Raw genomic sequence first — 27,878 nt, 5'->3', positions numbered from 1 at the left:
GCTGAAATGTTCCCTCATTGGCTTTTCTATACTGCCATTTCAGATTTGTGCTCATTCATTCTTTTGCATAGACCAGCTAGAAGGCAACTGATGGCATATATTACTTTGGAAGATGAGCAGGTGAATTAGCCCCTCAGGTTGTATTGACATTATTAGCTCCTGTAATAATTATGTTAAACTAGATATGGGAATAGAGTGGGTACCTGGCTCTGCCACAGCGTCTGGTCCCTCTTGTCCACAATCCTGTTATATGGCCTGTTACTCATGAAGAGGTGTTTTTAGGTTAATGGGCTGTCACCCAAGGCCTGTGAGAGGAAAGTGTCACCAATGCATCTCAGATAGAAGAGAGGCTTTCAGTTCTGTAGTCACTCTTGTTTTATAACAGATTGAACTAAGTAGGTAATTGACCTGATGTAATCAATCCTCTCCTCTGAACAGGTTGGATCAACAGGTTGGATCAACAAGTGCTTCTTTCTTTTTTTTCATGCCTGCAAATTGTTAATGAATGGCAGCCTTTGATTGGCCGAGGTTCCAGGAGGGAGAGTTTAAAAGGAGAGTTTTTGGAGAGAGAGTTAGTTTGAGAGGGTTGGTTGAAGTGGGTTGGAACTGTGGGTGGAGAGGGTGGGAGATAGGTAGGGAGACAGGCTGAGGTATAAGGAGTGAATGGGAGAAAGAGTTGGCTCTGGAAAAAACAACTTCCACTCTTAGCGTATTGTGAAGCGTATTGTGTCCTGTAGGAGGAATAGACCGGAATTTTATTGGGAGGCAGAGGTTGAGCCAGGAGAAGTAGGAGCTGGAAAGGAACAGCCTACTTGGGACTCAAACCTAGTCTGGAGGGGAGAGATTTTTCTAAGGAAAAGAAGAAACTCCCAGACCCAGTGAAGGGAGGGAGTGTGGAGAGCCCTGTGGTCAATTACTTAAAGTACCTCAGGAGCAGGATTGTTAAAGGGGGTGGATAACTGAAAGAAAGAATCAAGGAACCAAACCAATAATGCACAAACAACTGAGGACAAATTTAAAGTGAAATCGCACTGTATTTCTGAACTAACCTAAGTTGAATCCATTTGTATTATATACTATCTTGCCTTAAATAAATCTTTATTGTTTATTTAAAGAAAACCTGTCTGAGACTCCAACTTCCTAGTTACCTCTTCACACAGGTCCTTTGCAGCATACTCTGCGGCTAGAAATTTTAAGGGGAAAGAGAAAGAAACCTTCGGGTAAAGGGTTGTTCAGCTCTTGCAATGTAGAGGGAACTATTGTAAAAACTGAGTTTTAAGGAAATATGGAGAATATTATATGCTGCAGTTGGAAAAGAATATCTTGGGAAACTATGGAAAGGTGGAGGGAAGTCTTGGGATTCAGAGAATCCTGTGTGTAGAATGACTATGATTTATGTGAGATGATAATTGTTAAAAGCAAAAATGAATAAAAAAGAATGTAATAGATTTACAATACATTCTGATTCTTACCATGCTTCTTTTAAAAACTAAACTAAACAAAACTCCTTACTTCTTTACTGAGTAGAGATGAACAACTAATGGCCTGGGAACTCAATCCATCTATTGGGAGTCATTCAAATCTATCATCCCTTTGCAAATTCTAAAGCCCACACCTCCATACATTTACTCCATGCTCTATGTGAAATCTACTTCCTACACTAAAAATTGTTTGTCTGTGTTACTCAGAAAGTGACTTGGAACCAAGCCAGACCTAATTTTGTAAGTTTATCTGTAATAAACTCATTTCTTGTTAATTTTAGAAATGGCAAACACAACATGGGGGGGGCAGGTGGTAGTTATGGATTCAGATCTGTTTGCGGTGCTAAGGAATGGGTTTAAAACACCATGCCATTTCACCCAAGTTGCCCCCTCCGAGCTAGTATTTGCCCAGCAGGAAGGGTGGAGGTTACAGGCACCATGCAGCAAATTTGTTTTCCCCCGCCCCATTTTATTTTTTACTGTATACAACGTACAATTCCGAATTTAGGGGAGGGGGATTACTTTGTTGCTGTTATTGATAAACATGGGGAAGTCAGAAATCCTTTCTGATCTACTTAAAATCACCTAGAGCTTATCTATCTTCTGGCCATCCCTGCCATGTGAAGAAAATAGAAGCTTGGGAAGCCATTCAGATTGGTGGGGGGAACAAAGCAGAAAGGGTTAAAAATCCCCTTTCAAGCTCTTTCTGACTCCACCCACCCCACCCCTCAGCTGCAAACATGTGATGCCTTATCACTGATCTCCAGACATTGAGTCTAGACTGAGATCAGCTGTCTAGCAAGCCTTTGTTCACATCGGTGGGAGGAGTCAAACTGCCACAACTGTGTTGTTAAGGGATAATAATAAAGATTGCTTAAATACTGATTACTCAGTACTGTCAGGAACTGATCGCAAATGCCTTGTGTGTTAAAATGTCTGGTTTGTTTTGCACAAAATTCTCAAATGTCATGAATTAAAATAAAGCAAAGGCATTCTAATTAAAAAAACAAAAAACTGCCAAGAGTCAAAAGGCTTTGTTAGTATTGTGAAGAACACAAAATGTTGTCCCTGAGAAAACTGGAGCACTCTAGTCTCTCAGCACTCTAGAAATGGCAGTGGCAATGGTAATAGAATGTACAGTGGAATGGATATCTATACACATTATGTGAACTCAGAAATCAGGCCCAGTCTTCACAATGTGCTGCATGTTAGAATGTGGTTCCTCTAGGGAAAACACCATGAAGATGCTATATAAAGTAAAGGGTACAGGGACCCCCGACCATTAGCTCCAGTTGTGACCGACTCTGGGGTTGCGGCGCTCATCTTGCTTTATTGGCCGAGGGACCCGGCATACAGCTTCTGGGTCATGTGGCCAGCATGACTAAGCCGCTTCTGGTGAACCAGAGTAGTGCACGGAAACGCTGTTTACCTTCCCACCAGAGCGGTATCTATTTATCTACTTGATCTTTGACGTCCTTTCGAACTGCTAGGTTGGCAGCAGCGGGGAACGAGCAACGGGAGTTCACCCCATCATGGGGATTCGAACCGCCGACCTTCTGATCGGCAAGTCCTAGGCTCTGTGGTTTAACCCACAGTGCCACCCGCATCCTAAGATGCTATATAGATGGCATCATACCCCCTTGAAACTAGCAAAAATGTATAAAGGAGGATCATCGATTTGTTGGAGATGTAAAACAGATGTGGGGTTATTTTTCCATATGTGGTCATTGGGGAATTCTGGGATAACATCTATAATGAATTTAAGAAACGATTCAAACTCACCTTTAAAAACACCCCCAGAGATCTTTCTTTTAGGCATCTTACCATTAGAAATTAGGGGACGCGGGTGGCGCTGTGGGTAAAACCTCAGCGCCTAGGGCTTGCCGATCGCATGGTCGGCAGTTCGAATCCCCGCGGAGGGGTGAGCTCCCGTCGTTTGGTCCCAGCTCCTGCCCACCTAGCAGTTTGAAAGCACTCTTAAGTGCAAGTAGATAAATAGGGACCGCTTTCTAGCGGGAAGGTAAACGCCGTTTCCGTGTGCTGCGCTGGTGCCGGCTCGCCAGAGCAGCTTCGTCACGCTGGCCACGTGACCCGGAAGTGTCTCCAGACAACGCTGGCCCCCGGTCTCTTAAGTAAGATGGGCGCACAACCCTAGAGTCAGACATGACTGGCCCATACGGGCAGGGGTACCTTTACCTTTACCATTAGAAATTAAAAAAACACCACCAGAAGGAAAACCTTCACAAACTAGTTTATAAATTCTTACTGAAGCTACTGATCAGATCTTAAAACATGTCATTGGCCTGGTTGTACGTAACACTAACCCCTCATTAACATTAACCATAGTTAATAAACCATGGTTACAACTGAGGCATCAGGCAGATAATCAGTTAAATCTTGATTCAATGCATTGTAGAATCATTAAAAGCACAGTGAGAGCAGTTTGAATTTTTTGCAGCACTTCATTGACAACATTGCAACTTTGGGGCGATGGCACTTTAACCATAGCTAAAGAGGGTATCCAGGTTCACACGTAACACTAAGCTATGGTTAACATTAGCTAAGATTTCTAAACTAGCTAGAACATTTAACCATAGTAAATAAACCATAGTTATGGGCTGGGTTCACACATAATGCTGCTAAACCATGGTTTAATAAACCATAGTTTAGTAAGTAATGGTTTAGCATTCTATACAAACTGATCAGCTAGGCAGGTTGCTGGAAGTCACAGGGGCTTACTGCCACCAGCAAAGCAAAACATTTCCAAGCAAACTCTGCCAATGAGTAGGGGTAGTCCACATGCTTCAGAACTCCTCTTCTTTTCAGGCTGCGTGTTAAAACATACTCACACAATGGCAGTGATCAATCAGGAATAAGGCTGTAATACAAAGAAATCCTGTAATCTTAATTTTCAGATGAGGAATTCTCTCACAGTTAACTGAATAGATAATTTGTGCTCAGGCCAAGGAAGGTGGACCATCAACTCCAAATCAGCCTGAGATGACTCTGTCTCTCTAAATAATTATCTTTTTTATGGACACAATCAAGCCCAACCTTATCATTAACTTGTATACATTCCAAAGGGCTAGGGTTGAGGGACAGAACTTGTCTAGGGCCATCTCTTGAGTTCATAGCTAGATAAGGCAACATGAATGAAACAAAAGGCAACATGAATGAACGGAATGTTTCCATGCTATGTTAACAGGACATGAATGTATCCAGGCCCCATAAAAGTGTGTGTGTGTGTGTTTACTTGTACATATATATTCACTCACACTAAAGTAACTATTGTCTTACTGAATAGGAAACCCTCTTTTAAGTGAGAAATTTGGAAAGTATGAAACTGAAGTAGACACAAGCTATTTGTTGTTGTTGGTTTTTTGTTTTTTTTAAAAGAACCAACTATGAAGAGAGGCCATTTTCAGAAATTATTCTCAAAATAGTTATTTTCATTCAAATCTTTATTGGCATTGACCTACAAAAACTAGTAAGCACTGGAAAATAAAAATAACAAAAAAGTACTATATTCGGCACCTGCTAAAGGTGTTTTTGCTTAGGCTAGCCTATCTAGACATGTAGAAATGGAATGTGTTTTATTTAATATCTTTTTAGTTTACTGCTGATTTAAAACATATTCCAAAATTTTAAAATACTTGTTTTTAACTGTCAGTTTTTGGTGATTTTCATGTTTTGTTTACAGAGATTCTATTACAATCAAGTGGTCTTTAAATGTTTCTTTTTAATGTATCTTTACTAAAGATTTTCTTACTTTACAAAAGTATGTGCAATCTCTCTCTCTCTCTCTCTCGCTTGTCTTTAAATGTTTTTAATTGTTTTTAAAATCCTCCTAAAACTAGACAAATAGAGCAAATCAGCAGCTCTTCCTGCATCCCTAAATCAGACAGGAATAATCCAATGTAGATCTATCAGTGGGGGAAATTCTGTGCAGTGTTTGATCTGGCAAGTAGTGTGAGGAGAAAGGATACACACCTGGTGCTTCAGAGATCTGCCTGCCCACCCTGTAGTCTTCTTCTTATCCTGAATGCAATTGGAGGACAGCCAAGCAGTTTCCCAAGTTATCATTCTCTTACGATTACTTCACACACTATTTAGATAGACATCTGAATGCTCAACAAATCCATGTAAATTTCAATTCAGATAGAGCTATTCATGACATCATAGATGTTAACATGGTGATCAAAGTTCTCTGTCAATAGTGTAATCAAACTGATGTAGCAATACTCAAGAGTTTAAGTATTAACTGGTCAGGGTGGCAGAATCATTTGGTCTGGATGATTAGAAACTGGTCTAGAGAGCAACAATTTGGAACAAAAATGAGGTTCACATTTAACAAATAAATAATAAGATCCAACCTCCCACTAAGCTACACTTTTAAAAGCTACAATCCTAAAATCATTGAACTTTTCTCCCTTGCAGTTTGCCTTTGCTGTATTATTACATTTTTAATGGATGCTTATTGTTTTGATATATTGATGTTAACCACTTTGTGAGGTTCATTTCAAAAGCAGTACATAAGTAAATGAAATGGGAGGGATTGAGAGGGACGTATTTCTGACTAAAGGGATCTGTCTTGTTTTATAATAATTAAAAATCAGGATCAACCAAAAATTAAAGAGAACCAAAAACTTCCAAGCAGAGGCGGATTTAGGGCAGCCCAGCCGGTCTCCCCCCCCCCCCACCCGGGCTGAGCCTGGAGGGGGAAAAGGGGAGCAGAAGGATGAAGGAATGAAAGGAGCAGCATGGAAGGCGAGAGGGGGCAGCCTTCTTCAGAGGCCAGACATGCTAATGCGCTTATCTCGCCTCCTGGGTGGGTCCCCCCTGCGGGGTGGGGTGGGGGGGTCATTGTGTGAAGAGGGAGCGAAGAGGAGACCGAGGGGGGGGGGGAGAAGCGGGGAGACCAGGGAGGAGGAGGAGGTGGAAGAGGGCGGCCAAGGTGACGCCGCAGGGGAAGCCGTGGCCAAAAGGAGCGAAGGCAGGACAGGCAAGGGCGCATGCGCGGCGGCGGTTTGGGCGGGAAATGGCGCGCGGCATCAACCTTGATTCTATGCGGCGAAGCGAGAGGGAGTGGGGGATGGGCGGCCGTTGGGACCAGAAAGAGGAGCGGAAAGGACACCACCCCCCGCGCCGTTGCCCCAGGAAAACGTTCATTTTAGCGCTGATGCTGAGGGAACGTAATAAGGGAAGACAATGGCGAGATGGAAGCCCTTAAGTGTTATCTCGTAGCCGCTCCCCAGGCGTTGCCACAGGGCGCGGCTATCTTCCCTCAGGCATATACAGTGGTACCTCTAGTTCACAGGCAACCCTCCCATAAAGCTTCATTGAAGGCAGCAGAGCACAAACCTTGGGGTGGCGAGACCCGACCTTTTATCTCTAGAACCACATGTACCTCACAACTGACTTTTTCCTATGGGAAAATTAAGCCCATGTTTATATGCTTGCACACAGGAAAGTGAATGTTTCAGTAAATGGAAAATTAAATCAAGACTCCAGACAAGCTGGTAAGGGAACAAACTTTATTCAAAATATCAAAGTAATACAATAAAAGGCATTAAAAGAGGGAGCAAGGAAGGAGTTGGGATGCTAATCTGGAACCTGACTTAAAGAGAAAAACTGAGAGTCCAAAGCACTTCCATCAACATTCTGCATTTGTCCAGGATTTGCAGCTGAATAATTCCCCGTTGCAGACCAGGGAGTATATGTGCTTGATGCCATGAAGAAGTTCCCAGCTGATGGTGGAGGCTGCCTCACCATCTCCGCACCATAATATGGAACTGGGCAGTTGCTCGCCTGGGAAGTCTCACAAAGCCCAGTTCCACAAAAAGCAGCTTGCTGGAAATAAGCAGGGTCCAATTCCAGGGGGCTCTGCTGTTGCGGGGCACACTCTCCTGGTTGTGTGTTGTTGAGAGGTGGCTGCCACAACTCTGCTCCTCCACAGCTTTCAGCATAATGCAAGTTGTGTGGCTGGAAATATTGTTGCATGTGAATATTTTGGCCGTTTCCTGAACTGCTTCCTGGGCTGCTGTCCAGGGTGCTTCTTAAACTGGTTCTCTCACTGCGGCTATAAGGAGCTGCAGCATGGTTCCCGATCCTTATCCTGGAACCGATCCTCTTTGGTGTTCTGGCCCTTCTGTTTTGAAACCAGATCTGAACAGAAGAAAGGAGAAAACCAAATGCCCATTATTTCCAAACAGGTAGGTCATAATTTCACTTTCAGGTATAATAATTAAGCAAAGATTAGTGTATGACAGTGGGAGAACCTACGTTAACTTGTTTTGTGTTGTGTGAAAGGCATATAGGCATTATGTTCTGTGAATATAGATGACATTTTACCATGAATATGTCTTTTTGATCCAACAGAGAGAATTACATTTAATAAATTATGCTTATTCCTCTGGGGTTTCTCTTTAGTTCTTTGCAGCATTTTTCTACTATCTTCAGCTCCACATTCATATATCCCATGTACATAATCTCCAGCTACTGTTAATTATAAAGCTTTTACATCCACGATACACCCTCCCCCCCCCAAAAAAAAACACACACACCAAGAAAGAGGAAGCTATAAGCTGAGAGGCACCAGGGTGAAATAAGGCCTTCGACTACACAAGGATTATTCTGAGTGTTTCAAATTGTTCCAGTATGTGCGGTTTAGGGAAGTCTTGGGAGCCCCCACCATCCCGATTCTTACGTGCACACGATCTTCTTCAACTCCGATGCACCTCGCCAGCGCCTCCCTGGTCTCGTATCCGGGGTACTGGTTCTCTTCAAACGCCTTTTTTAAAAGCTCGATTTGTGCAGGGGTGAAAACGGTCCTTTTTCTCCTATCTCCTCCAGTTTTGGGGTAGCTTCCTCCTGGGAAAAGACAAAGAGGCAAATCTGAAGGAAGCGCTCAGCTTAAACAGAAGCGACGCTTGCCAATCTTCCTCCCGACATGAAAAGCTCAGGACTGCATCGCCTGCACTTGCCCGGGAGCCAGTGCCCCAGAATCGGGCGCTGCCTGAGGTTACACTGCGTAAAACGACCCCCGGCTTCAGTGGCAATTCTTTCAAGCGCCCCGCTGACCACCCACCCGGCCGAGGGCAGAAGGGCAAAGCCTTCGCTTTTTACAGGAAGGCTTTTGTACCTGACATTGATTTCCACGCACTTTGTGGCCTTTAAATAAACCTCCGGTTGCTCGGAACAAGGCTTGATGAAAAGCCGAAGCGTAAGAATTTAACTCTTATTTCTACGCCTGCCATCCTTTGTCGCAACTGATCCTAACCACGTTTATTGGGAAATTTAATCCCGTTTATGTGAAAGGGATTTAACATTCAGAAAGTGTGTGTGTAAATGCTTCATGCAGTAAAATGCAGTAAATGCTTCATGCTTATAAGAAAAGAGGTGCAAACCAATCTTGCGAAATGTTTCCAACCGAAGACATTTGAGCCCCTGTGTAATCCCTCCCTGGCTACCACAAATGGGTCTTTGAAAGCCTTCCCTACACCCTGATCCTGACCCAGAAACAAAAACACCCTTCATTTATAAAAACCGTTGAATTTATATCATTCATTTGAGCAATTTTTTAAAGACAAGTGAACTAAAAATCTTCTTAACAATCCTCTCTTCTTACCTCGGCCGGTAGTTTTCATCTTGCAAAAGCGCTGGCTCGCTCTCTTCCAACAAAGCTGGTTTTCCCTTGCAAAGAGTCCTTTCTCCTCAAGGCCCGCTCCAGGTTTCTGGAGTTCGGCGCCTTTATAGCCCCTCCTGGCTGCCAATTGGCCGGCGCGTTTCCCTTGGAGAGAAGCGCTCCAATGGGGAGGCGGCTTTTGGGCAGGAGCGAGATTCAAGTTCACTTTCAAGCGCTGCTTGACCAATCTAGATGGGCTGGAGCGCACCCTTCCCTTAGCATCACCCCTTAGCAAAACTGGAAAACAGCCCCATTGGCTTGGAGATTAGTGCGCACAGTTGAAGAGAAGGGAATTGAGAGGATGGGTTGGGGAGCGAGAGAGCCAGACACAACTGTGGTTTATTTTTTAAAAATATTATTACGAAGCTGTCAGTTTACAGACAGAGATGCGCCAAGACTTAGGCATGTTGAAAGGTTTGCCCAAGAAGCCTAGATGCAGCAACTACACTCTGAAACCCCCTGCCTTTTGAGATGAAGCAGGCGCCTTCACTGCACCCTTTTCGGCGCCTGCTATAAACTTTGTTTCCTTTCCTTTACCTGCAAAAAGTTGCTATGCCTTTTAATCGGTGGTTTTAGCTTAACTGTAATTGCATTTTGCATGTTTTTCACTTAGACTTTTATCGATCATGTTCATGCTTTCGTAAGCCGCTTAGAGGTTTTCGTTAAGGTTAGGCGGTGCAAAAACTTGAAGGGAAGAATGTGAGTAACTCCATTGCAAATGAAGGGAAGGCAAACTCCTCTTGCCAAGAAGTCAGTAGGGATTTCAAGCCCAAGCGGTTGATGTTAGATGCTGGGAGTATCCAGCTCCGGACAGACGTCGCAACCAAATCCTGAATCTACACAGTCTCAATGCACTATCGCTTGTAACTGCAAGAGGATTGCATTCTCTTTCTTTCTTCTTCTTCTTTTATTAAAGATTTTCTTGTTTTACAGAAGTATGTGTAATGTCTCTCGTATTTTTTACATGTAACATTTTTTACAAATCCGTTTCATTTGTTGAGACATTAGGGGGAGCAAAAAAGGGGTGGAGGGTGGGGATAGGGGTGGGTGTGGGTGGCGATGTTTCTATTCTGCTTAATTTATGTAGGGTTTGGTGTCAGCGTTGCTTGTGCTGTTCACTTGTGTTTCTAACGGGGTTGCATTCTGAGTGAAAGCGAGCTTTCCGTTTCCTGGGCTTGCTTCAAACTTTGCTGGTGCTTCCTTTGTTTTTCACTTCAACTATTTCTCTTTCTGTCTTTCTATCCCCACAACTTTCACGTGGCCATATTCCTCTGCCTTTCAGGGACTTGCGGCATCCAAATAGCCTGCCGCTCCACCCTACACCCGGGGCAAGAGAGTTGCCTCCGATCCTCAAAGGAACTGAAAACGTCTGAAACCTTCCAGCTCATACAATGAATGTTCCCAGTCCCTGGCAGTTTGTTAATCAAGAGTGGTTCTCTGATGGTACATTCTTTGTTATTTTTGCATAAGATAATTAACACAAGGGACCCTCCCTAAGCCTACCTATAAACCCTAATCATAGGTATGCTGACTCAGAATCGGCAAGGAAACTTTTTTTCGAGTAAGAACTACATTTTTTACTACTCAACAAAAGCTTCCGTGAAGGTTGGGGGTGTTACAGAAAGATGTGGAAACTTCAGCAACCATATCAGTACTGTCTCAGGAAAGATTATCCCTGAACAAAAGAGGGCTCACATTGGGGGTGGGAGAGACACAGTGAAATGTCTCCAATTTCTGCCATCATCATCGCTTCGAAGTTCGGTATATTTCTGCAGAAGGCAATTGATTTAAACTTTGTTTCCCTTCCTTTATAAACTTTGATATAAACTTTGTTTCCTTTCCTTTACCTGCAAAAAGTTGCATTGTCTTTTAATCGGTGGTTTTAGCTTAACTGTAATTGCATTTTGCATGTTTTTGACTTTGACTTTTATCGATAATGAATGTTCCCAGTCCCTGGCAGTTTGTTAATCAAGAATGGTTCCCTGTTGGTACATTCTTTGTTATGTTTGCCTAAGAAAATTAACACAAGGGACCCTCCCTAAGTGTACCTATAAACCCTAATCCTAAGTATGCTGACTCAGAATCGGCAAGGAAACTTTTTTTCGAGGAAGAACTACCTTTTTTTGTGGTGAGCTATGGGAAATTCAATATATTTTTCAAAATGTTTCATTTGCAGGGTGTTTTTTATGTGTAGATGCCACCCAGGGCAGGCGATAATGCTGCAGTCTTTCCTCATCCAAACCAGATGACACACCACCTAGTACCTTTCCTTTCACTAAGATTTAGCAGTCTCTCCTGCGTAATGATGCCCTCTGCTCTCCACCACTCTTTCCCTCATTCAGAGAGATGGATGTGGGGAAATAAATCCCGCACCTTCCACTCCCAGAAAGGCTTGCCTGGCATCACTTTGATGGTTTTGTATGTGTCAGGTGAAGACATTTAGATCTACTTGCAGCTAGTTGTCCTTACTGCAGGTTTTATCCTCCAACCTTAGCTTTTTGATCTCAATTGGGAGTTGTTTTAATCTTGCCTTTTATCTATTGTATTCCATTTATCTATCTCTCCAGAGCTGTTCTAGCATCTAGATTCTGGCATTTTGCCTATGTTATACAGAGAGCAGCTTGGAATCAGGGGCAAATCTCCTTGGAAACCAATGAATCTTAAGATTCTGGGCGCCAAATCCTAGAGGGGCCCCAGACCTGAATTTAGTTCACAAGCATAAACATTTTTATTCAATTTTTTCAATTCAAAATCCTTTATTAGGCATAGCACACCGCACATTAACATACACACATCATATATATAGACTGTATAAAATACGGGCTCAGCGAACAGAATTTATCCCAGTCCTAATCTTAACTCCAAAAAATAAATTGATGTACATAGATAGTATAATACAACACAGCAACATCACCTACCATTAAAAACCACTAAGTCTCTTTATCATGGGCCATTCTTTCTTCATGGACAGCACTTAAAAATTCTGCCACTATTAAAGTAATTTGATCATCGCTGTCCGCTAGCAGGTCCTGAACAGTTGGTTGTGTAAAAATCTGTCTATTAAATTTTAGGGCCTCAAATAATTGTCTTCTGGCATAACTGCCAAAATCACAGGAAAAAAATATATGCTCTAGAGTATCGGGTTCCTGCTCTCTGCATTTGCAGAGACGCTCTGATTCTGGGATAGCTAAGTATCTTCTTCTCACTACCACTGAGGGAAACATGTTAAATCTGGCCAACATAAACAGCTTACACGATTCATGTTTCTTCAGATTTGTCATGTATCCCTTTTGGAAATCTCTACACAAAGGGAGATTTAAGTGGATAGGAGAGCAGATGCTGTGCTTTGCAACCTCAAGCATGGTGAGAACACTTTTTTCTGTAAGAGTCTTCCTGATAATTTCCCATGTATCTTTTGGATCAGAGATTTCAAAGTCAGTTAGAGTGAGCCCTATCGAATCCAGTTTTCTCCTACAAATCAATGATAGATTGTAGATTGCACTATCACTTAAAAGATCGTAAAGTAGAGAATTTGGGGATAGGGCTCTATAATGGAGGAAGATCCAATATTTCAAGGTCCTCAGCCATGCTCTTACTGATAAAGGCAATAATCCCAGCTCACAACATATTGTTTCATATTTTACAGAGTTTGCAAGTCCTAATAATGACCTCAGAAGGGATGCGTGAAATTTATCCAACCTCTTGAGGTCACCTGAAATCCACACTGGTGTGCCGTATAGAAGTTGGGCACAGAGTTTCATGTCAATCACTTGCAATACAGCTGGAATAAATCTGTTTCCTACTGGAGAAAAAAAATAGGATTTAATATGGTGGGCTGTCACTTTGGCCTTAACTATTGCAGCACATATATGTGTATTCCAATTCATATTATTTTTGAATGTGATTCCCAGATAATTGAAGTGCTTAACTTCCTGTATTAGATGTCCATTAATTATACAGCCTTTTGGGTTCCCTCTCTTTCTGAATTGCATAATCTTTGTCTTATCATAATTAATTTAGAGATTATTGAGAGAGCAGTAGTTTGAGAAGCTCTTAAATAATTTTTTTAAACCCAAAACAGAGAGTGAAATAATTACAGCATCATCTGCATAAAGTAATAAAAAGAGTGGGCTATTGTTTAAATAAGGAGTATGAGTCGTTGCGTTTTGAAGAAATAATGGTAGGTCAGATAAAAATAGATTAAATAGGGTAGGGGCCAAAATACAGCCTTGCCTAACTCCTCGATTATTCAGAATAGGACCTGCAAGTCTACCATCTTTTGATACTTTAACATATATTTGGTTATTAGAATGTAAACTTTGAATCAATGTAAGTAGATATGGGTCGATACCAAGGTGTTCTAGTTTAGTCCATAGTTTGTTGCGGTCGACCGAATCAAAGGCGCCTAATCTCAGAGGGATTTAGTCCACATGCGTAAACATTTTTATTCACACCAGTGACTTTGACACATGTGACAACCCGGAACAGAAATTCTTTTTTTAAAATGTGGTAATCTGTCAGGGAACAGCCCCATTGAAGATGACAACAGTGGTTACCCAGAACTTATTGCTAGTTGTGAAGGGGCCCCCAGAACAGCTCGAGTTCAGCACCCCCAAAATGTAGGTCTGTCACTGCTTGGGACTGATGTTGGGAGAACTGTAATAGTCATCTGTTGTTGGGTTTGAAAACAGCAAACGAGGGGAGGGGAGTAGAGATTCAGAACTATTTGTGGCACTGGGAAAGAGGTGTAAATACCATGCTATTTTACCCATCAGAACTAATATTGGCCCAATAAGGGGGTTGGAAGTCACAGGCACCATGCAGCAAGAGATTTGCTTCCCTCACTTTAACTAGAACCTTGGATCCAGCAATAAAGAGCTTAGTACAAAAGCCATAGACTTAGAATACAAGAATTATGAGCCCAGGAACGTGTTTTGAGAATCAGAATTAATGGGAGCTCACAGGCTTTCCACACGTAAATCCGTTCCCGGTTAACTCAAGTATTCTTCATCTCAGCAGTATAATATAGAGGAGGAGGGGATTATTTTGCGGTTACTGTATTTAGAAACACGGGGAGGTGAGGTCAGCAATCCTTTGTGATCTACTGCAAAACACCCAGCGTTCTTCCCACCACTGCCATGCAAAGGAAACAGCAATTTAGAAAGCAATTAGGACTTGGGGGGGACACGGGAAAGGGATTAATTGCTCCCCCCATCACACCCTATGCATACAAGCAGGTGATGCGTTATCACAGATCTCCAGTTCAGATAATTCAGAAAAGGGCAAGCAGAGTGATCAAGTGGATGGAACAATGAGGAAAGCTTGGAGCATTGGGGACTTTTTGGTTTAGAGAAAAGTTGGATAAGCGGTGGCATGACAGAAATTTATAAAATTTTGCATTGCATGGATAAAGTGGATAGAGAAAAATTTCTCTCCCACTAAACTACACTTTTAAAAGCTACAATCCTAAAATTATTGAACTTTTCCTCCTCGCACTTTGCCTTTGCTATTTTATTACAATTTTAATGGATGCTTATTGTTTTGATATATTGATGTAAACCACTTTGTGAGTTTCATTTCAAAAGCAGTACATACGTAAATGGTAGGGATTGAGAGGGACGTATTTCTGACTAGATGGATCTGCCTTGATTCATAATAATTAAAAATCATGATCAACCATAAATAAAAGAAAGAGAAAAAAACTTCCAAGCAGAGGGGGATTTAGGGCAGCCCAGCCGGTCTCCCCCCCCCCCCCCCGCGCAGAGCCTGGAGGGGCCAGAGGGGAGCAGAAGGATGAAGGAATGAAAGGAGCAGCATGGAAGGCGAGAGGGGGCAGCCTTCCTCAGAGGCCAGACATGCTAATGCCCTTATCTCGCCTCCTGGGTGGGTCCCCCCTGCGGGGTGGGGTGGGGGGGCCATTGTGTGAAGAGGGAGCGAAGAGGAGACCGAGGGGAGGGGGGGGAGGAGCGGGGAGACCAGGGAGGAGGAGGAGGAGGAGGGCGGCCAAGGTGACGTCGCAGGGGAAGGCGTGGCCAAAGGGCAGGGCAGGCGGGGGCGGTTTGAGGAGGGAAACGGCCCCGGCGCCAACCTTGAATCTCTGAGGCAAAGCGAGAGGGAGTGGGGGAGGGGCGGCCGTTGGGACGAGAAAGAGGAGCGGGAAGGACACCCCCCCCGTTGTCCCAGCAAGACGTTGGTTACAGCGCTGATGCTGCGGGAACGTAATAAGGGAAGACAATGGCGAGAGGGAAGCCCTTAAGAGTTATCTCGCAGCCGGTCTCCAGGCGCCACCACAGGGCGCGGCTATCTTCCCTCAGGCATATACAGTGGTACCTCTAGTTCACAGGCAACCCTCCCATAAAGCTTCATTGAAGGCAGTAGACCACAAACCTTGCGGGGGGGGCGGGAATTAAGAGCAAGATAATGAAATAAAGTGTTCAAAATGATATAAATGCCCACGTTGCAGGCCAAGGCACATACAAGTTAAACTTATATGTCTTTAAAGCTTTGGGGAGCAACTTAACACACTCATGGTAGAAAAATCAATTAAACCTTATATCCCCATCTCCAACTTCTGTTTTTTAAAAAATGGAAGACTCATTAATGGAAACCAATCTTATTAACACAGAAAAGTGTTACTAAATCTACTTATACCAGGATTTACAAATCACAATCCCTGCACACACACACACACACAAACAATCCTTCTACACACACACAAAGTGTGTACTGCCGATCTAGGCTCGGAGTATAAATTCCGTAAATAAAAACCATGAGAACATAGCAACCCAGAACATTGAATTGGGTTTATTTGTAGGAGGACGAGGAAAGGAAAACCAGCAAACAAAGTTTAGGTATCAAATACATAGCTGCGTTTCAACCTATTTCAATCAAATACATAGCTGCGTTTCAACTAGTTCGTTTATACATTATGTCCCTTTCTCCTCCAAGGTTCAAAGATCACAATGTTTCACCGCGTAAATTGTAACTTGGCAACTTTCCAAGCAGAATGTACCACAAAGTAACTTCCTAATCTGAACAGCAGCAATGTCAATGTGAGATTAGCACTGTGCTGGTGGTTGTTTTAATGAACAGTTAAACTTCATGGCTACTGAAACACACGAAACAGGAGGTCAAGTTTCTGCTCGGGAATACGTGTTGAATTAACAGCGCAAACAGTGTTTTGACACGTCAAAGGCTACCAAATTTATTGTGGCATATGGCATCGTGAAAGACGGTCTACTGTATCCGATAAAGTTTCCCAGTTGCTGAGGAAGAGGGCAGTGAGCAGGGGAGATGTGTGTCTCAGATGTTTTTGGGGTGCCAGTGGAAGTCCTCAAGAGCAACATCGCACCCCCAGTCCCCGTTTTGGTAACCCTCTTGGGAAGACCATATATTTGTCCCATTTTGAGATACGAAACGGATATCAGCCTGATTGTGAGCTTTTTATTTATTTATTGTGGGAGCCTCACAGGACTGTCAAGTGAGATAGAAGTACGATTCTCAAAAATGGAATATTAATGTCCCTAGCCAAGGCCAAATTGTCTGGAAATATTTACTATCAAGTATAAATGGTCTGGAATCCACTTCACATACCATCATAAACAGACATGCTTGGATTCCAAGGTTGATGAATCAAAAATAAAAGGCTACTTCACAGCTAATACATGCCACAATCCCTAGATTTTAATGTTACAGGCCCTTCAGGTTATAGATTCCGCTAATGCGAATAAAGTTTTATCTATCTATCGTCTTGTGAACTGTCCTGAGATATTGTGATGAAGGGTGGAATCTAAAGCAAGCAAACAAACAAACAAACAAACGGAAAATTATACAGCAGACAAATAAGTGTTATACTTTTAACTCTATAAAAATCACACAACAGTAACCCATATAGTACAGTTTGCAGCTTTTCACCAGCACACCAAAATACACAATATTGGGAATGCTGTTAACAGAGCAACCTTAACCATGCCTACTCAGAAGTAGGGCCTAAGTCCCAAGTAAGTTAGGCTAGCACAGCATCCTAAATCTCCCTTCCAAAATAAGAGAATTTTGAAGCTAATTAGTTTGGACACATTTCTATATTCTGGAACGAATAAGAAGCCCCTTGTATTCTAGGTAGATGTTCCACCGCTATGATGAAGAATATATTGAGATAGATTGCAACGTGTTGTATCCCAAAGGATACAAATAAATGTTTTCCAGGAAATTCTGCTAGTCCCTACTGTAAGTACCTTTCAGGAATACATATTTAAATCAATTGCCTTCTGCAGAAATATACCGAGCTTCGAAGCGATCATGATGGCAGAAATTAGAGACATTTCACTGTGTCTCTCCCACCCCCAATGTGAGCCCTCTTTTGTTCAGGGATAATCTTTCCTGAGACAGTACTGATATGGTTGCTGAGGTTTCCACATCTTTCTGTAACACCCCCAACCTTCACGGAAGCTTTTGTTGAGTAGTAAAAAAATGTAGTTCTTTCTCGAAAAAAAGTTTCCTTGCCGATTCTGAGTCAGCATACCTATGATTAGGGTTTATAGGTACGCTTAGGGAGGGTCCCTTGTGTTAATTATCTTATGCAAAAATAACAAAGAATGTACCATCAGAGAACCATTCTTGATTAACAAACTGCCAGGGACTGGGAACATTCATTGTATGAGCTGGAAGGTTTCAGACGTTTTCAGTTCCTTTGAGGATCGGAGGCAACTCTCTTGCCCCGGGTGTAGGGTGGAGCGGCAGGCTATTTGGATGCCGCAAGTCCCTGAAAGGCAGAGGAATATGGCCACGTGAAAGTTGTGGGGATAGAAAGACAGAAAGAGAAATAGTTGAAGTGAAAAACAAAGGAAGCACCAGCAAAGTTTGAAGCAAGCCCAGGAAACGGAAAGCTCGCTTTCACTCAGAATGCAACCCCGTTAGAAACACAAGTGAACAGCACAAGCAACGCTGACACCAAACCCTACATAAATTAAGCAGAATAGAAACATCGCCACCCACACCCACCCCTATCCCCACCCTCCACCCCTTTTTTGCTCCCCCTAATGTCTCAACAAATGAAACGGATTTGTAAAAAATGTTACATGTAAAAAATACGAGAGACATTACACATACTTCTGTAAAACAAGAAAATCTTTAATAAAAGAAGAAGAAGAAAGAAAGAGAATGCAACCCCCTTGCAGTTACAAGCGATAGTGCATTGAGACTGTGTAGATTCAGGATTTGGTTGCGACGTCTGTCCGGGGCTGGATACTCCCAGCATCTAACATCAACCGCTTGGGCTTGAAATCCCTACTGACGTCTTGGCAAGAGGAGTTTGCCTTCCCTTCATTTGCAATGGAGTTACTCACATTCTTCCCTTCAAGTTTTTGCACCGCCTAACCTTACCGAAAACCTCTAAGCGGCTTCCGAAAGCATGAACATGATCGATAAAACTCAAAGTGAAAAACATGCCAAATGCAATTACAGTGAAGCTAAAACCACCGATTAAAGGGCATAGCAACTTTCTGCAGGTAAAGGAAAGGAAACAAAGTTTATAGCAGGCGCCGCAAAGGGTGCAGTGAAGGCGCCTGCTTCATCTCAAAAGGCAGGGGGTTTCAGAGTGTACTTGCTGCATCTAGGCTTCTTGGGCAAAGCCTTTCAACATGCCTAAGTCTTGGCGCATCTCTTTCTGTAAACTGACAGCTTCATAATAATATTTTTCAAAAATAAACCACAGTTGTGTCTGGCTCTCTCGCTCCCCAACCCATCCTCTCAATTCCCTTCTCTTCAACTGTGCACACTAATCTGTCGGGCTATTTTCCAGTTTTGCTAAGGGGTGATGCTAAGGGAAGGGTGCGCTCCAGCCCATCTAGATTGGTCAAGCAGCGCTTGAAACTGAACTTGAATCTCGCTCCTCCCCAAAAGCCGCCTCCCCATTGGAGCGCTTCTCTCCAAGGAAAACGCGCCGGCCAATCGGCAGCCAGGAGGGGCTATAAAGGCGCCGAACTCCAGAAACCTGGAGCGGGCCTTGAGGAGAAAGGGCAATTTTGGAAGCGAAAACCAGCTTTGTTGGAAGAGAGCGAGGCAGCGCTTTTGCAAGATGAAAACTACCAACAGCCAAGGTAAGAAGAGAGGATTGTTAAGAAGATTTTTAGTTCACTTGTCTTTAAAAAATTGCTCAAATGATTGATATAAATTCAGGGTTTCAAAAACGACGGTTTTTATAAATGAAGGGTGTTTTTGTTTCTGGGTCAGGATCAGGGTGTAGGGAAGGCTTTCAAAGACCCATTTGTGGTAGCCAGGGAGGGATTACACAGGGGCTCAAATGTCTTCGGTTGGAAACATTTCGCAAAATTGGTTTGCACATCTTTACTTGTAAGCATGAAGCATTTACTGCATTTTACTGCATGAAGCATTTACACACACACTTTCTGAATGTTAAATCCCTTTCACATAAACGGGATTAAATTTCCCAATAATCGTGGTTAGGATCGGCTACGGAAAACGATGGCAGGCATAGAAATAAGAGCGTAAACTTCTTACTGAAAATTCTTTGGTTTGTTTTCATGCAAGCCTTGTTCAGAGCAACGGGAGGTTTATTTAAAATTAGTGTCCATTATTAAGGCAAAACCAATTCAGGGAGGAAGATCGGCAAGCGTCGCTTCAGTTTCAGCCGAGCGCTTCCTTCAGATTTGCCTCTTTGTCTTTTCCCAGGAGGAAGCTACCCCAAAGTTGGAGGAGAAAGGCGAAAAAGGACTGTTTTTAGCCCATCTCACGTCGAGCTCCTCAAAAAGTCATTTGCAGAGAACCAGTACCCCGGATACGAGACCAGGGAGGCGCTGGCGAGGTGCATCGGAGTTGAAGAAGATCGTGTGCACGTAAGAATCGGGATGGTGGGGGCTTCCAAGACTTCCCTAAACCGCACATACTGGAACAATTTGAAACGCTCAGAATAACCCTTGCGTAGTCGAAGGCCTTAGTTCTCCCGGGTGCCTCTCAGCTTATCGCGAAAGGCGCCTAGTTCAAGAGCTAGCTTCCTCTTTCTTGGTTCTTTCTTTTTGGGGGGTGTATCGTGGGTTCTGGGTTTAAATCATTTTTTAAAAATCTTCAGAGACCCAGTTTAGAAATCTAATTTCTGCAATGGATGGGCTTAGTGCTAAAAGTACATTAAAACTGGTTTTATAGGCTGCCTTTGCAGCCTGATCCAGTTAACACTAACTCCCAAGGTAATGTGCAGAGGACTGCAGCCATAAGCAGCTTGCACTGGGGAGACTAAAACGACTTAAGCTGCATTGCTTTTTCTGGCAAAAGTTGAGCAAGTACTTGGTTCTCTCCTACAGAGAAATTGGCATTTACATATATATATATAAACCCTTCCCTGCCTAGTCCATTACCCCCAGGACACTTGGGAGGCTGAGGCAGAAGACCCCAAACAGGGCACAACAAATGGGTAGGTCTTCTCAGTGAGCTATTTAAAATTACTATGGCTAAGTTTATTGAATTTTTAAAACAATTGCCAGGCATCAAGTGTTGCCTTCCAGCACAAATGCACACAGAGATGTTAAGTCTTGTATGCAGCCATCCACTTGGCATTAACAAACGCTTGACAATTTCTTACATGTAAGCTCACATCCACAGGTTATACTTGAATAAAGCAAGTCTTGTGGAACTGTACACTTGTGCAGCTTTTAAAGGTGGCTTTTTCTGATACTGCAGAACAAAATACAGCCAAATAGCAGTATTTAGTCATTCCAACTTAGAAGCTTTATATTTAACAGTAACTGGAGATTATGTACATGGGATATATGAATGTGGAGCTGAAGAGAGTAGAAAAATGCTGCAGAGAACTAAAGAGAAACCCCAGAGGAATAAGCATAATTTATTAAATGTAATTCTCTCTGTTGGATCAAAAAGACATATTCATGGTAACAAGGTCTTCTATACTGGTTCTCTCCTTTCTTCTGTTCAGGTCTGGTTTCAAAACCGAAGGGCCAGAACACCAAAGAGCACTGGTTCCAGGATAAGGATCGGGAACCATGCTGCAGCTCCTTTTAGCCAGAGTGAAAGAACCCGTCCAAGAAGCACCCTGGACAGCAGCCCAAGAAGCAGTCCAGGAAGCTGCCAAAATCTTCATATGGAACAATATTATCCGCCACACAACTTTCATTATGCTGAAAGTTATAGAGGAGCAGAGTTGTGGCAGCCACCTCTCAACAACACACAACCAGGAGAGTGTGCCCCGCAACAGCAGAGCTCCCTGGAAGTTAACCCTGCTTATTTCCAGCAAGCTGCCTTTTGTGGAACTGGACTTTATGAGCCTTCCCAGGCAAGCAACTGCCCAGTTCCATACTATGGTGCGGAGATGGTGAGGCAGCCTCCACCATCAGCTGGGAACTTCTCCATGGCATCAAGCACATATACTCCCTGGTCTGCAACGGGGAATTATTCAAATCCTGGACAAATGCAGAATGTTGATAGAAGTGCTTCAAACTCTTTTTCTCTTTAAGTCAGGTTCCAGATTAGCATCCCAACTCCTTCCTTGCTATCCTGTACATATTTTCCAAGCTCCCTCTTTTAATGCCTCTTAATGTATGACTTCGATGTTTTGAATAAAATTTGTTCTTTTAATAGCTTGTCTGGAGTCTTCTTTTAACTTTCCATTTACTGAAACATTCACTTTCCTGTGTGCAAGCTTAATTTTCCCGTAGAAAAAAAGTCAGTTGTGCGGTACATGTGGTTCTAGAGATAAAAGGTCATGTCTACTAATGGCTGGATATTCCTGAGACACATTTTAATGTACCAATGGCTTTCTGTCCCTTTCCTTTTTAAGTCTCTGTATCGGAGGCTAGAGTAGGTGGCAATAAATGTGGTGGGAAGTTGCTGTATTTCCTTTGTATGCAAAAGTATATTTGTAGATCCTGCTATAAGTAGATTTAGTAACACTTTTCTGTGTTAAAAAGTTTGGTTTTCATTAATGAGTCTCCCATTTTTAAGACACAGAAGTTTGAGATGGGGATATAAGGTTTAATTGATTTTTCTACTATGAGTGTGTTAAGTTGCTCTCCAAAGCTTTAAAGACATATACAAGTTTAACTTGTATGTGCCTTTGCCTGCAACATGGGCATTTATATCTATTAAAAACTTTGTGGGGGGATATTTTGAACACTTTATTTCATTTTCTTGCCCTTATTCCCCCCCCCCCCCCCGTTTTGTGTTCTACTGCCTTCAATGAAGCTTTATAGGAGGGTTGCCTGTGAACTAGATTGTGTCCTTTTGTGACGTACAGCCTTGTTTAGCCAGGTTTAGTCATAATAAAATAAGTCAGTTAATTTTAGATTCTAAATTGGACCCTCTTAGGACAACTAATTTCGAAGTAAGTCCCACTGAACTTACTAATACACAACCAAATCAGCAACAGCTGCAACATGTTCCGTGCCCGCCGCCCAGCAAAAACCCTGAAACAACTGAGCCTAAGAGTATAAAGCTATCAAAGCCTAAGACATCTCCAAATGGGTTTTTCACGGCTTTTCACAAATAATGCTACATTATTGGCATATCATTATGTTCCCTGTTCATTTGATTATATATTCAGATCTAAATGGTTCTGATAATGGGTTAAGTTCTGCTAACAGTGGAAAGTGCAAACAGCAGTGGAGATAGAGGACATCTCTGTTGAGTACCTCTACATAATCTGCATGAGTCTGAATTTACTCCATTCACTGAGATATAGGCTTTAGGCTTGGAATATATTACAAATCCATATCATAAAACCTCACCTGCCCAGTCCACTATATTTCTCAACACTGCACTATGGAATTTAATGGGGCTGGGCGCTAGATGTGGCAGATCAAACTGAATCTAGTGGATTTGTCCTGCCCTGCCCCTTTAGTCCTACCCTGATATAGGACCAGATCTGGGTTGGGTGTGACCTAGGTTGGGATAGGGCTGAGCTGGGTCCACATCTTACTGTGTCTGTGTGTGTGTGTGTGTGTGTGTGTGTGTGAGAGAGAGAGAGAGAGAGAGAGAGAGAGAGAGAGAGTATATGTGTGTAAGCACAGTCCTGGAATTACTCAAGATGTGATTATGGCTGCCAACCTAGATGGCTTTCTCAAGAGATTAGGCAAATTCATGAATGCTAAGACTATCAGTGGCTACTAATCATTATGAATATATGCTATCAGAGGCATATCAATTGCTGGGAAAGAACAGGGCAAAAGGGTACTCACCTGACCTGTGTCCTGCTTTTGGTATCGCATAGTGATATGGTTGGCTACTGTGTGGAGCAGAATGCTTGGAAAACCTGGCATTCTCCTAAACAGACCTCATATACAGAAAGGGGGTCACATATGCACAAATTAGATGTACTGTAATAGAAGAGATCTAAGAATAGAATAAAATAGCTACAAGTAGTTCTTTAGTTGACAACTGACCAGATCTTCTTCCTGAATCATTTGCAGTTAAAGAAATAAAAACAAGCATTTAATGCATGCAGTTAAAAAACCAACCAACCATATCCTTGCCTTCAGAAGATGCACTCAGTCTATACTGATTCTGTATGTCCCTCATCCCTAAAAGAAAAAAGAAAAAGCTCCTTTTCTTCGAGATGACGAGTACTCTATCCATTGTAAATAAGCTCCATTAAAAGCATAAGTAGGCATGCTGGCCCATTAGAAAACAGCAAGAACAACAACTCCACAATCCACAGTAGGGTAATGTGTTTCACAAAGCAGGTGTGAGGGAGGTCAGAGTTTCTTTCTTAGTTAAGCACAATAAGATATTGTAATCATGACCTGCAAGATGAAGACCACAGGCTGAGATGCCATTCATTTGAGGCAGTAGAATCTAGCACAAAAGTTAGGACCCATTTCACAATGGCTTTTTCAGATTACCATTTCAATCCTTAAGCAATCATTGTAAAATTGGTGCAGGGGGAATCTTTTCAATCCTGCAAAACCAGCAGAAGAGTCTTGTAGCACCTGAAAGATTAACAAATTTATTATGACACACACAATATAATTCACTTCATTGGATGCATAAAGTGTTATCCTGAGTTGCAGGGACACAATCGGTGGGGAGCTTGTAAAAAGAAATCAGAGGGAAACTAAATGCTGAATTATACAGTTGAGGATAATGACCTTTTAAACTGCAACGATGCACCAAAAACAGTAGTTGCACTGGTAAGCCAATTTTTAGCACATCCAGTGTGATTTTAAAAAACATAAACCTAGCACCTATTGTACTGATTCCATGTGCAAATAATAGCACTGGTGCATTGTAATACAATGGCCTCATGGTTTGAGGTCACTTCATTCAATAATGAACACCTTAAGGTCAGTGACAGAGCATCCTGAGAGGCTGAAATGTTCCCTCATTGGCTTTTCTATACTGCCATTTCAGATTTGTGCTCATTCATTCTTTTGCATAGACCAGCTAGAAGGCAACTGATGGCATATATTACTTTGGAAGATGAGCAGGTGAATTAGCCCCTCAGGTTGTATTGACATTCTTAGCTCCTGTAATAATTATGTTAAACTAGATATGGGAATAGAGTTGGTACCTGGCTCTGCCACAGCGTCTGGTCCCTCTTGTCCACAATCCTGTTATATGGCCTGTTACTCATGAAGAGGTGTTTTTAGGTTAATGGGCTGTCACCCAAGGCCTGTGAGAGGAAAGTGTCACCAATGCATCTCAGATAGAAGAGAGGCTTTCAGTTCTGTAGTCACTCTTGTTTTATAACAGATTGAACTAAGTAGGTAATTGACCTGATGTAATCAATCCTCTCCTCTGAACAGCTTGGATCAACAGGTTGGATCAACAAGTCCTTCTTTCTTTTTTTTCATGCCTGCAAATTGTTAATGAATTGCAGCCTCTGATTGGCCGAGGTTCCAGGAGGGAGAGTTTAAAAGGAGAGTTTTTGGAGAGACAGTTAGTTTGAGAGCGTTGGTTGAAGTGGGTTGGAACTGTGGGTGGAGAGGGTGGGAGATAGGTAGGGAGACAGGTTAGGAGACAGGCTGAGGTATAAAGAGTGAATGGGAGAAAGAGTTGGCTCTGGAAAAAACAACTTCCACTCTGAGCGTATTGTGAAGGACAGAGTGTGGTGTCCTGTAGGAGGAATAGAGCGGAATTTTACTGGGAGGCAGAGGTTGAGCCAGGAGAAGTAGGAGCTGGAAAGGAACAGCCTACTTGGGACTCAAACCTAGTCTGGAGGGGAGAGATTCTTCTAAGGAAAAGAAGAAACTCCCAGACCCAGTGAAGTGTGGAGAGCCCTGTGGTCAATTACTTAAAGTACCTCAGGAGCAGGATTGTTAAAGGGGGTGGATAACTGAAAGAAAGAATCAAGGAACCAAACCAATAATGCACAAACAACTGAGGACAAATTTAAAGTGAAATTGCACTGTATTTCTGAACTAACCTAAGTTGAATCCATTTGTATTATATACTATCTTGCCTTAAATAAATCTTTATTGTTTATTTAAAGAAAACCTGTCTGAGACTCCAACTTCCTAGTTACCCCTTCACACAGGTCCTTTGCAGCATACTCTGCGGCTAGAAATTTTAAGGGGAAAGGGAAAGAAACCTTCGGGTAAAGGGTTGTTCAGCTCTTGCAATGTAGAGGGAACTATTGTAAAAACTGAGTTTTAAGGAAATATGGAGAATATTATATGCTGCAGTTGGAAAAGAATATCTTGGGAAACTATGGAAAGGTGGAGGGAAGTCTTGGGATTCAGAGAATCCTGTGTGTAGAATGACTATGATTTATGTGAGATGATAATTGTTAAAAGCAAAAATGAATAAAAAAGAATGTAATAGATTTACAATACATTCTGATTCTTACCATGCTTCTTTTAAAAACTAAACTAAACAAAACTCCTTACTTCTTTACTGAGTAGAGATGAACAACTAATGGCCTGGGAACTCAATCCATGTATTGGGAGTCATTCAAATCTATCATCCCTTTGCAAATTCTAAAGCCCACACCTCCATACATTTACTCCATGCTCTATGTGAAATCTACTTCCTACACTAAAAATTGTTTGTCTGTGTTACTCAGAAAGTGACTTGGAACCAAGCCAGACCTAATTTTGTAAGTTTATCTGTAATAAACTCATTTCTTGTTAATTTTAGAAATGGCAAACACAACATGGGGGGGGCAGGTGGTAGTTATGGATTCAGATCTGTTTGTGGTGCTAAGGAATGGGTTTAAAACACCATGCCATTTCACCCAAGTTGCGCCCTCAGAGCTAGTATTTGCCCAGCAGGAAGGGTGGAGGTTACAGGCACCATGCAGCAAATTTGTTTTTCCCCGCCCCATTTTATTTTATTTTTTACTGTATACAACGTACAATTCTGAATTTAGGGGAGGGGGATTACTTTGTTGCTGTTTTTGATAAACATGGGAAAGTCAGAAATCCTTTCTGATCTACTTAAAATCACCTAGAGCTTATCTATCTTCTGACCATCCCTGCCATGTGAAGAAAATAGAAGCTTGGGAAGCCATTCAGATTGGTGGTGGGAACAAAGCAGAAAGGGTTAAAAATCCCCTTTCAAGCTCTTTCTGACTCCACCCACCCCACCCCTCAGCTGCAAACATGTGATGCCTTATCACTGATCTCCAGACATTGAGTCTAGATTGAGATCAGCTGTCTAGCAAGCCTTTGTTCACCTTGGTGGGAGGAGTCAAACTGCCACAACTGTGTTGTTAAGGGATAATAATAAAGATTGCTTAAATACTGATTACTCAGTACTGTCAGGAACTGATCGCAAATGCCTTGTGTGTTAAAATGTCTGGTTTGTTTTGCACAAAATTCTCAAATGTCATGAATTAAAATAAAGCAAAGGCATTCTAATTAAAAAAACAAAAAACTGCCAAGAGTCAAAAGGCTTTGTTAGTATTGTGAAGAACACAAAATGTGGTCCCTGAGAAAACTGGAGCACTCTAGTCTCTCAGCACTCTAGAAAGGGCAGTGGCAATGGTAATAGAATGTACAGTGGAATGGATATCTATACACATTATGTGAACTCAGAAATCAGGCCCAGTCTTCACAATGTGCTGCATGTTAGAATGTGGTTCCTCTAGGGAAAACACCATGAAGATGCTATATAAAGTAAAGGGTACAGGGACCCCGACCATTAGCTCCAGAAATTAGGGGACGCGGGTGGCGCTGTGGGTAAAACCTCAGCGCCTAGGGCTTGGTCGGCAGTTCGAATCCCCGCGGAGGGGTGAGCTCCCGTCGTTTGGTCCCAGCTCCTGCCCACCTAGCAGTTTGAAAGCACTCTTAAGTGCAAGTAGATAAATAGGGACCGCTTTCTAGCGGGAAGGTAAACGCCGTTTCCGTGTGCTGCGCTGGTGCCGGCTCGCCAGAGCAGCTTCGTCACGCTGGCCACGTGACCCGGAAGTGTCTCCAGACAACGCTGGCCCCCGGTCTCTTAAGTAAGATGGGCGCACAACCCTAGAGTCAGACATGACTGGCCCATACGGGCAGGGGTACCTTTACCTTTACCATTAGAAATTAAAAAAACACCACCAGAAGGAAAACCTTCACAAACTAGTTTATAAATTCTTACTGAAGCTACTGATCAGATCTTAGAACATGTCATTGGCCTGGTTGTACGTAACACTAACCCCTTATTAACATTAACCATAGTTAATAAACCATGGTTACAACTTGAGGCATCAGGCAGATAATCAGTTAAATCTTGATTCAATGCATTGTAGAATCATTAAAAGCACAGTGAGA

General features: G+C 42.5%; 2 protein-coding genes and 3 long non-coding RNA genes across 10 annotated transcripts in view; 2 read left to right on the top strand and 3 right to left on the bottom strand.

The window, feature by feature from the left end:
• The window catches only part of LOC310677467 (uncharacterized protein), a 61,770-nt gene extending 52,212 nt beyond the window's left edge, over positions 1–9,558 (bottom strand). Inside the window, exons 1-3 of one of the 5 annotated variants that reach the window (XR_014511166.1) lie at positions 9,109–9,558; positions 8,188–8,351; positions 7,095–7,646 (exon numbers count right to left, since the gene is read on the bottom strand). Coding sequence is in view for 3 of the 5 variants with exons in the window: in XM_083440578.1 (XP_083296704.1) it covers positions 7,083–7,646; positions 8,188–8,351; positions 9,109–9,127 (747 nt within the window). In the remaining 2 variants the exon portion in view is untranslated. Of the gene's footprint in view, positions 1–203; positions 306–5,471; positions 5,890–7,067; positions 7,647–8,187; positions 8,352–9,108 lie in introns of those variants that run through there. The other 4 variants (XM_083440578.1, XM_083440572.1, XM_083440573.1 and 1 more) reach the window with 4 other exon arrangements.
• Positions 1–25,393, top strand: part of LOC310677547 — a 161,184-nt gene extending 135,791 nt beyond the window's left edge. Inside the window, exon 3 of the long non-coding RNA XR_014511262.1 lies at positions 25,023–25,393. This is a non-coding gene — a long non-coding RNA (uncharacterized lncRNA). The remainder of the gene's footprint in view (positions 1–25,022) is intronic.
• On the top strand, positions 18,996–21,646 carry LOC310677846 (uncharacterized protein; the record flags this gene model as incomplete). Its single annotated transcript, XM_083441031.1, has 3 exons — positions 18,996–19,262; positions 19,855–20,018; positions 21,110–21,646. Exons 1-3 carry the CDS (start codon positions 19,241–19,243, stop codon positions 21,644–21,646), a joined length of 723 nt encoding a protein of 240 aa, XP_083297157.1. The 5' UTR covers positions 18,996–19,240.
• Positions 22,371–27,878, bottom strand: part of LOC310677531 — a 40,091-nt gene continuing 34,583 nt past the window's right edge. The window contains exon 3 of one of the 2 annotated variants that reach the window (XR_014511236.1): positions 22,371–22,398. This is a non-coding gene — a long non-coding RNA (uncharacterized lncRNA). Of the gene's footprint in view, positions 22,399–22,798; positions 23,070–27,878 lie in introns of those variants that run through there. The other variant, XR_014511237.1, reaches the window with a different exon arrangement.
• On the bottom strand, positions 23,591–24,902 carry LOC310677553. Its single transcript, XR_014511269.1, has 3 exons — positions 24,698–24,902; positions 24,030–24,116; positions 23,591–23,708 (listed from the first exon to the last, which is right to left on the bottom strand). It is a non-coding gene; the product is annotated as an uncharacterized lncRNA (long non-coding RNA).

This window comes from Podarcis tiliguerta (assembly GCF_965153285.1).
Source record: "Podarcis tiliguerta genome assembly, chromosome: 5".
NCBI lineage: Eukaryota > Metazoa > Chordata > Lepidosauria > Squamata > Lacertidae > Podarcis > Podarcis tiliguerta.
The sequence above is the reverse complement of the archived record's forward strand: the minus strand, read 5'-3'. Positions and strand labels throughout refer to the sequence as shown.